General features: G+C 46.9%; 1 protein-coding gene across 1 annotated transcript; it reads left to right on the plus strand.

Annotated features, from left to right (window-relative positions):
• The first annotated feature begins 3,430 nt into the window (after window positions 1-3,430).
• Window positions 3,431-8,590, plus strand: LOC125910408 (uncharacterized). The gene is given in 7 exon segments (XM_049614150.1): window positions 3,431-3,477; window positions 3,553-3,739; window positions 3,877-4,138; window positions 4,240-4,593; window positions 4,786-7,113; window positions 7,219-8,139; window positions 8,142-8,590. Coding segments are annotated over 7 exon segments (4,296 nt in total). The 3' UTR covers window positions 8,339-8,590.
• The last annotated feature ends 1,707 nt before the right edge of the window (window positions 8,591-10,297 follow it).

Raw genomic sequence — 10,297 nt, forward strand, 5'->3', positions numbered from 1 at the left:
GATATAATGCTTTCTTAATCTCTTATTTCACTCTTTGTTTTAAAATCTAGTTTGTCTGATATAACTGTGGCTATTCTTGCTTTCTTTTGATATCCATTAGCATGATAGTGGATCTCCATACCCTTACTTTCAATCTGCAGGTGTCTTTATGCCTCTTGGATGCAGGTATAGGGAAATATTATTCAGTTATTAAAAAGGAATGAAATATTGCCATTTGCAACCACATGGATGGAACTATAGAATATAATGTTAAGTGCAATAAGGCAGAGAAAGACAAATACCATATGATTTCACTCATATTTAGAATTTAAAAAATACAAAATAAAAAAAAAGAGAAAGAGAGAGAAAGAAACTAGGAAACAGACCTTTACTATAGAGAACTGATGGTTTCTAAGGGGGGTGGGATGGGCATATGTATTAAATATGTGACAGGTATTAAGGACAATACCTGTTGGGTGATGTATGGAATTGTTGAATTTCTTTATTGTATACCTGAATCTAATATAACACTGTATGTCAACTATAGTGGAATTAAATAACAATATAAAAAGGAAGAAAATGAAAATTAAAAGTAGAACTACATATGATCCTGTAATTGCACTCCTGGTTTTTTACCCAAAGTATACAAAAACACTAAGTTGAGGGAATATCCACAACCCTGACTACTGTGGCATTGCTTACAATAGCTAAGTTTTAGAAGAAGCCCAAATGTCCATCAATAGATGAATGTATAAGGAAGATGTTACACCACACACACACACACACACACACACACACACACAGAGGAGAGTATTGTTTCTCCATAAAAAAGAATTAAATCTTACCATTTGAAACAAAATAGGTGGATCTAGAGTATAGTTCTTTTTTTTCTTAATATGAAGTTTATTATCAAATTGGTTTCCATACAACACCCAGTGCCCATCCCAAAAGGTGCCCTCTTCAATACCCATCCTCCACCCTCCTCTCCCTCCCACCCCCATCAACCCTCAGTTTGTTCTCAGTTTGAGAGTATAGTTCTAAGCAAAATGAAGTAGTCTGAGACACAAGTACCATATAATTTCATTCATATGTGGAATGTAGGAAAAAAAACACAAACAAAGGGGAAAAATGAAAAAAAAAAAGCAGACTGTTAACTGTAAATAACAAACAGTGGTTACTATGGGGGAAGTGAGTAGGAGAAATGTGCAAAATAGGTGAAGGGGAATAAGAGAACACTTCTCTTGGTGACCATTTAGTAATATATAGAATTGTTGAGTCATTATATTGTAGACTTGAAACTAATACAACACTGTGTATTAACTACACTGGAATTTAAATACATATACACACATGCGCACACACACACACACACACACACACACACGTTGAAAAAACTTACCCTTCACTTTACATAGGAGATCTGGGCAATCCCTATACCACAGGACTCCTAAAAATATCACTGAGTTAGTACATGCTTTCATTTTATTTGCTATATTCTATACCAGCTAAAATCCAAATGTTTTATCAAGAAGTTTATATTCCTGCTTGCTCAGTAGGTCCAATCAATATAAAGTCATCAGTACAATATATCAATGTAGTATCTTTGTAAGGAAGAGGAAACCAAGATCCCTGAAGAACTAAACTGTAATAAGGCTGGAGAGTTAATATACTTCTAAAGTATGACCATGAATATATTTTTTGTCCTTGAATAATTAAAGAAATTGTTACTGGTGGGCTTTATGGAAAGATAGAGAAAAAGATATAGCTTCATACTGGGTACGAGAAGGTATGTGAATTTGCTCAAGAAATGAAATTACAACTGGCATAGCAACTACCATAGGATCACTACTTGGTTAAGCTAGTAATAATCCATTCTTTTTCTTACACAGATCAACCTCTGTACCTCAAAGCCAAATAGAAATATTGAATGTGGATGTGATGGAAATCACCACTCTTGCATCTTGCATCTTTGATGTTGGCAAGTATCTCTGCAATCCCTAAAGGAATGTTAGGTATTGCTTTTGATTTACTATCTTCCTAGGTAAAGGAAATTATTATGGCTTCCATGTGGCCTTTCCCATGATAATAGCCTCATTCTGCAGGTCAGGAAATAAATGTTAATTCTTACATCTATTAAGTATGCTACGCTAATTATGCATTCTTGAACTGGAAGGAATGATTCAGGATGGTCCTTTACCTGATGGGTTAACCCAAATTTTTATTCCTGAAGCATCTGGACTATAGTATACTTGTCCTGCTTGGATTATGTTATCAGTTTTACATTGCCCTTAATCTTAGAACATGTTATGAGAGACTAAGAGAAAAATTACCAGGTGTACTCACAACTGCAAAGAAAAGATCTCCCCCCCCACCCCCGCCACCGTTCCCGGAACCAGCCAGGGCGTGCCCAGTTGTGGTCTGACCTAAGGGCGGGAACCAATCAAGTTCTGCTGAGTGTTCAAATTTAAATGTCAACCAATAACAGCTCTGTAACCGCAAAAAAATCCCTAACTTGTTTGTGCCTGTCTATAAAAGAAGCTGTAAGATCCTCGCTCGGGGCCTCTTAGCGTCACCGGCAATGAGTGCCCGGAGGACCAGGTTCAAACCTACGATAAACGACCATTGCCGCTTGGCTTTGACTATGGACTCTGGTGGATTGTTTTCGGGGGGTCTCTCGAATCCGGGCATATCATTTGGGGGCTCGTCCGGGATCCCCCCAAACCCACCAGACTCCAAGTCAACGGGTCATCACTGAGACCGATCGGTAAGTGAGCTGGCTCTGTCCGTTTCTGTTTGTCTGTTCGTTTCTGGCTCTCCCGCGCGGGATCTGTATCGGTGACTGACACAACCCTGGTGGACGCGCCATAGGGCAGTCGGTCGGGTCCAGTAGGAGACGTCCACTGGCACCCGTCTGGGGCACCTTTTTGGGCCCATCGGAATTTTTCTGTTCGGGTGGCAGACACCTGAAACGCGATAGCGATCTAAGTGTTGTGTTCTCTATTCTATAACCTTTAAGTGTTAAACTCCTTCTCTTTCACAGGTGACCTGGCCTGGCCCAGCCAGAAATCCTCATAACTTTACTGTTTCTCCTTTTAATCCTTTCCTCCACCTCCAGGATATAGATGGGCCAATCTCAAAGCACTCCCCTTTCTCTCCTCTTGCTAACTTCAGGGATGTTAGAACCAGAGGACAGAATTTGAGTTTAGATATCCGGCAGGGAAAATTAATAACCCTCTGCCACTCTGAATGGCCAACCTTCAGTGTTGGATGGCCAACTGAAGGAACTTTCTGCCTCCCTATAATTGCTAAGGTGAAATCAAAGATTTTTCTACCGGGTCGCGAGGGACACCCGGATCAGATCCCCTACATTCTTGTATGGCGGAATTTAGTGGAAAATCCACCCCCTTGGTTGGCCCCCTTCCTATCCTCGGGAACGTGTAAGGTCCTTGCCATGCGGCCTGCAGATCCCCCAAAATCAAGGACGCCAGCCGTGCCCTTGTATCCCATATTGCCCGATAGGACCTACTATCCTTAGACCCTCCACCCTATCATCCCCCTCCCCTCGTACCCCAGGCCCTGCCTGCAGCAGCCACCCCACCAGTCGCCCCGCTATTGCCCCCCCCCCCAGCGGAACCGGAGGGACGGGAAGCAGCAGCTGCGCCGGAACCAGGAGGACAGGAGGCAGCAGCCGTGCTGGGCCCCATTGAAAATGAAAACAACCGCGAGGGGCCAGCCAGCTGAACCCGAGGGCGCACCCAGCGTGAGCCAAACCCTCTCCTCCCCGACTCCACTGTGGCCCTACCCCTGCGGGAAATAGGACCCTCCGATGAAACAGGCAACCCCCGACTCCAGTATTGGCCCTTTTCCACCAGTGACCTTTACAACTGGAAAACACAGAACGCTCGATTCTCTGATAACCCTAAAGACCTAATAGCTCTTTTAGACAGTGTCATGTTCACCCACCAGCCCACCTGGGACGACTGTCAGCAGCTTCTCCGCATCCTGTTCACTACAGAGGAGCGAGAGAGGATCCAATTAGAAGAAAGAAAGCTGGTTCCCGGAGACGGCGGTCGGCAGACATCTAACCCTGACCTCATTAATGCGGCTTTCCCCCTAACCAGACCTCCACAGGATGAATGGGACTACAACACGACAGAAGGTAGGGGAAGGCTACTCATTTATCGCCAAACTCTGATGGCTGGGCTCTGGGCTGCAGCTCGCAAGCCCACCAATTTGGCTAAGGTATATTCGGTCTTACAGGGAAAGGCTTACTTAGATTAATGAAAGCCTTTAGGCAGTTTACCCCCATGGATCCAGAAGTCCCTGAGAACCAGGCTGCTGTCGTTATATCCTTTGTAAATCAAGCAACTCCTGACATTAAGAAAAAACTCCAAAGGCTAGAGGATTTAGAAGGTAAACAGATCCAGGATCTGCTCCGTATAGCACAACGGGTCTACAACAACAGGGATGCCCCAGAAGAGAGACAGATCAAGGTCACAGAGAAAATGACTAAAGTCCTGCCCGCTAGAGTCCAGAAAGAACAGCCACCCCCAGAAGGCACTCAAACAACACGCCCTCCCAGGCGGCACTTAGATAAAGATCAATGCGCCTATTGTAAAGAAAAAGGCCATTGGATATGAGAATGCCCCAGGAAGAAACAACCCCGCCCCAGCCAAGGACAATGGCAGCCTAAAATAGCCCCCATACTGTTTACCCAAGATACAGAATAGGGAGGATGGGGTTCGGATCCCCTCCCCAAACCTAGGGTAACATTGCAAGTGGAGGGGACCCCGGTCCAGTTCCTAGTTGATACCAGGGCACAGCACTCAGTTCTGGTCAAGCCCCATGGAAAAGTATCTGAAAAATCATCCTGGGTACATGGTGCCACCAGAATAAAGAAGTACCCCTGGACAACTCAGAGGACTGTGGACTTAGGAACTGGAAAGGTAACCCACTCCTTCCTGGTCATTCCCGACAGCCCCTGCCCCCTGTTGGGGAGGGATTTGCTTACCAAAATGGGTGCCCAAATTCATTTCCAACCGGGGGGACCCACAGTGACTGACGTCCACAACCAACCCATATCTGTACTCGCTGTGAAACTAGAAGATGAATATAGGCTCCATCAGGAACCCACTCCTCTGGTTCAGGGCATCGAGCCCTGGCTTCAACGCTTCCCAGACACGTGGGCAGAAACGGGTGGTATGGGGTTGGCAAAACATCGCCCAGCCCTATTTATAGAGGTCAAGCCCGGGACGGACCGCGTCCGCGTGCGCCAATACCCTATGCTTGCGGAAGCCAAAAATGGCATCACACCACATATCTGCCGCCTCCTTGACTTCGGGGTCCTACACACCTGCCACTCAGCATGGAATACACCCCTGCTGCCCGTGCGCAAACCCAACAGCGGGGAATACAGACCAGTGCAGGACCTGAGAGAAGTCAATAAGCGGGTGATGGGCATACATCCAACCGTTCCTAACCTGTATACTCTCCTGAGCACCCTCAGCCCACAAAAACAATGGTATACTGTTCTGGATCTAAAAGATGCTTTTGTCAGCCTACCACTAGCGCCTAAAAGTCAAGAGCTATTTGCATTCGAGTGGACAGATCCAGACAGGGGCATAAATGGCCAGCTCACTTGGACCAGACTGCCACAAGGATTCAAGAACTCTCCGACCCTGCTCGACGAGGCTCTACACGAAGATTTAAGTGAGTACAGACAACAACACCCTAATATAATTCTCCTACAGTATGTTGATGATCTCTTAATAGCTGCCGAGACACCCGAAGCCTGCATCCAGGGAACCGAAGGTCTCCTGCGAACTCTGGGAACCTTAGGCTACCGCGCCTCAGCAAAGAAGGCTCAGATCTGCAAGTCAGAGGTAACTTACCTGGGTTACTTACTGAGAGGGGGGCAACGCTGGCTAACGGATGCCAGGAAGGAGACTGTCCTTCGTATTCCCAGACCGCAGACACCCCGACAGGTGAGGGAATTCCTGGGGTCGGCTGGGTTCTGCAGACGATGGATACCAGGGTTTGCTGAATTAGCAAAACCTTTATACCAGGCAACAAAAGATCAACAGCCCTTTAGTTGGATGGAAGAAGCCGAACAGGCCTTCCAACGAATCAAAACTGCTCTGCTATCAGCACCTGCCCTGGGACTCCCCGATGTCTCCAAACCCTTCCACCTATATGTAGATGAAAACTGGGGCATAGCCAAGGCGGTGCTAACCCAGCATTTGGGCCCTTGGCGCAGGCCAGTAGCCTATCTGTCTAAAAAGCTAGATCCAGTGGCCGCCGGATGGCCACCCTGTCTCCGGATGGTTGCAGCCACTGCCCTAATGGTAAAGGACGCTGATAAGCTGACCATGGGCCAAGAGCTACAAGTCACAACCCCGCATGCCATCGAGGGCATCCTCAAGCAGCCGCCTGACTGATGGCTGAGCAATGCCCGACTCACTCATTACCAGGGACTGCAGTTGAACCCCCTCAGGGTCATCTTCACCCCCCCAACGGCCCTGAACCCAGCATCATTGCTGCCAGACTCAGACATGGGAACCCCACTTCATGACTGCGCCGACATACTGACTCAAGTTTATGGGGTCTGGGAGGACTTGCAGGACCAACCATTATTGGATGCGGACGCCATCTGTTTTACCGACAGAAGCAGCTTCGTTCACCAAGGACAAAGGTATGCGGGGGTGGCCGTAACTTCAGAAACCGAGGTGATTTGGGCAGAAGCCCTACCCCCCGGAACCTCGGCCCAGAAGGCTGAACTAATAGCCTTAACCCAGGCCCTAAAATTAGGGAGAGACCGAAAGCTAACCGTGTACACTGATAGTCGATATGCCTTTGCCACCGCTCATGTACATGGGGTGATATACAGAGAACGGGGGCTCCTCACAGCTGAAGGGAAAGACATCAAAAATAAAGAAGAGATTCTAGCCCTGCTAGCAGCCTTATGGGAACCCAAAAAGCTAGCGATTGTGCATTGCCCAGGACACCAAAAGACAACCGACCCAGTTTCCCGGGGCAACAATTTGGCCAATCAGACTGCATAAAACATAGCTCGGCCCCCAGCGCAATTGCTGACCCTACAGCTGCCAGACCCTGGACCCCGGGAATTGCCCCCCAGCCCTGAGTATTCAGAAAGCGACATTCAATGGATGAGTAAACTTCCTATGACCCGAATCAAAGATGGCTGGTGGAGAGACTCCAAAAGCAGCATTATACTCCCAGATAAAATAGGATGGCAAGTTCTAGAGCGGATCCATCGCAGCACCCACTTAGGTTCCCGGCGAATGTTGGACTTACTGAGACAGACTGGACTAAAAATCAGAAATGTCTCTGATAAGGTCGATCAAGTAGTCACTAAATGTACAGTGTGCCAACTCAACAATGCGAGTAGCAATCCTCAGACAACTGGGGTAAGAGAAAGAGGGAGCAGACCGGGGACCTATTGGGAAGTAGATTTCACTGAGGTAAAACCAGGAAAATATGGATATAAGTATTTGCTAGTTTTTGTAGATACCTTTTCAGGATGGACTGAAGCCTTTACAACCAAGAATGAAACAGCGCAGATTGTAGCCAAAAAGATCCTGGAAGAAATCCTGCCCAGGTATGGTTTTCCAGTAATGATAGGGCCAGACAATGGACCTGCATTCATCTCTAAGGTAAGTCAGGGATTGGCTTCCATACTTGGGGCTGATTGGAAATTACATTGTGCATACCGACCCCTAAGCTCAGGACAGGTAGAGAGAATGAACAGAACATTAAAGGAGACCCTAACCAAATCGACCATGGAGACTGGCGCTAATTGGGTGGTCCTTCTCCCCTATGCTCTGTTCAGGGTGCGCAATTCCCCATACAAACTGGGACTCACACCCAATGAAATAATACATGGTAGACCACCCCCCATCATCCCTAACCTAACAGATAACCTTGTCAAAGCTGAGAACGATAATAGTCTTGAATTCTTGTTCTCCCTACAAGCCTTGCAGACGGTCCATGAAGATGTATGGCCCAAATTAAAGGAACTCTATGAGACTGGACCCCCGCCTATTCCACATCAATTCTGGCCAGGGGATTGGGTCCTCATCAAACGTCATCGGCAGGGAACTCTGGAGCCCAGGTGGAAAGGACCCTTCCAGGTCATCCTGACAATGCTTCTGCCATCAAAGTAGACGGAATCGCCACCTGGATCCATTTCGCCCACACCAAACCAGTGGACCTGTTCTCATACCTCATTGGACCTTCAAAGACAACCTGGACTGTTGATCAGACTAAGGACAATCCTTTAAAATTGACCCTACGCCACCAACGGACTGAGCCGTATCTATGGTACTTGCCCTCCTCTTGATTGTTCTGCAAATTCTGTCTGTAAATCCAAACGCCCACAACCCCTATAATTTGACATGGGAAATTACTAATTTAGAGACTCATGAAGTCTACAACAAAACCCTAGGAACTGCCCCATTAAATACCTGGTGGCCAGATTTATATTTTAATTCAGAAAAAAATTAGTCCATTAGAAGAAATGGAAGGAGGTAAATGGAGGCAACTGCAAAGGAGGGTATCAGTAAATAGAAATGGATTTTATGCATGTCCGGGATTTAGGATGGGGGCGATGAGGCACACATGTGGAGGGTTTGAAACCCTCTGTTGCACAGCCTGGAGTTGCGTCACCTCCAATGATGGGGAATGGAAGGGGGAAGTAAAACCCCAATTTATTGAAATGTCCTATGTCTGACCATGTACCCGCACCAGGTATGATGAAAACTGTAACCTTATTTGTGTAAGATTTACAGAGGAGGGGGAAAAGGACAGGCGGTGGGTCTCAGGACTCACTTGGGGACTCTACTTATATCAATATCCCCTCTTTGGGACTGCCATTCAAATAAAATTAAAAGTCACCCCTCTTGTACAACCGGTGGGGCCAAATCAGGTATTAGGAAAAAAAAAAAAAGAGACGAGCCTATCCCCAGGCAGATCCCCACTACTCCCTCCAGCAGGACCCCTGTCCTTACCCCAGGAGTAAAAGCACAAGCTGTCCAAGAAAATCAGAACCCAGAAGGCATAGACTCCCTATGGAAATTGCTAACAGCAGCGTATGAGGCCTTAAACCGATCGGACCCTGAGGCAACAAGGGCCTGCTGGCTATGTTATGATATAAAACCCCCCTTCTATGAAGCCATAGGTCTAGCTGCCCCTTTTTCACAATCAGGAGAAGAGTCGCCAGCAGCTTGCAAGTGGAATCAAAAGGGCCCCGGCCTCACACTGCAAGCGGTCACTGGCAATGGGACTTGTATAGGAAAGGTCCCCTCTAGCCATATCCAGCTCTGTGCCCCAACTAATTACTCTATAGATGAATCTAAATGGATAATTCCAGCTCCTGACAGTTGGTGGATTTGTTCTAAGACAGAGCTCACCCCATGTGTTAGCAGAGATGTTTTTAATTCATCACCCGAATATTGTTATCATGGTATTAATATTTCCAAAGGTTATTTACCACCAAGAAAATGTTGTATATGATCTGTGGACAGAAGGGACAGAAGCAAGAGAGTCAATAAGAACAAAATGGGAACCCTTTACGGCCATAACCTTGGCCACCTTATTTGGCCTCAGTACCATAGAGGCAGGAACTGGGATCTCATCACTAGCCATCCAGCACCAAGGGTTCAATAGCCTAAGGGCAGCCATTGATGAGGATATAGCCAGACTTGAGGACTCAATCTCGCACCTCAAAAAATCTCTGACCTCCCTTTCTGAAGTAGTCCTACAGAACCGAAGGGGGCTAGATCTAGTCTTCCTCCAACAGGGAGGTTTACGTGCAGCCTTAAGAGAAGAATGTTGTTTTTATGCTGACCACACCAGAGTAGTCCCAGAGTCCATGGCTAAAGTTAGAGAAGGCCTGGCCAAACGGAGGCGTGAATGAGAACAACAACAAGGCTGGTTTGAGTCTTGGTTCAATCAGTCCCCATGGCTAGCTACCCTGCTTTCTGCTCTAGCTGGGCCCCTTATACTCCTCCTTCTCCTCCTCACCTTCAGGCCTTATATTATTAAACTAGTTGCCTTTATCAAAGACTGAGTTAACACAATCCAACTGATGGTCCTTAGGACCCAATACCAACCCGTCATTACCGAAACATTTGAGTCAGACACATAAGATCCAAGATTGGCTCTTAAGGCACCAAAGAGAGGGGGGAATGAGAGACTAAGAGAAAAATTACCAGGTGTACTCACAACTGCAAAGAAAAGACCTCCCCCTCCCTCCCCTCCCCGCTGTTCCCGCGACCAGCCAGGGCGTGCCCAGTTGTGG

This window comes from Panthera uncia (genome assembly GCF_023721935.1).
Source record: "Panthera uncia isolate 11264 chromosome B3 unlocalized genomic scaffold, Puncia_PCG_1.0 HiC_scaffold_1, whole genome shotgun sequence".
Taxonomy (NCBI): domain Eukaryota; kingdom Metazoa; phylum Chordata; class Mammalia; order Carnivora; family Felidae; genus Panthera; species Panthera uncia.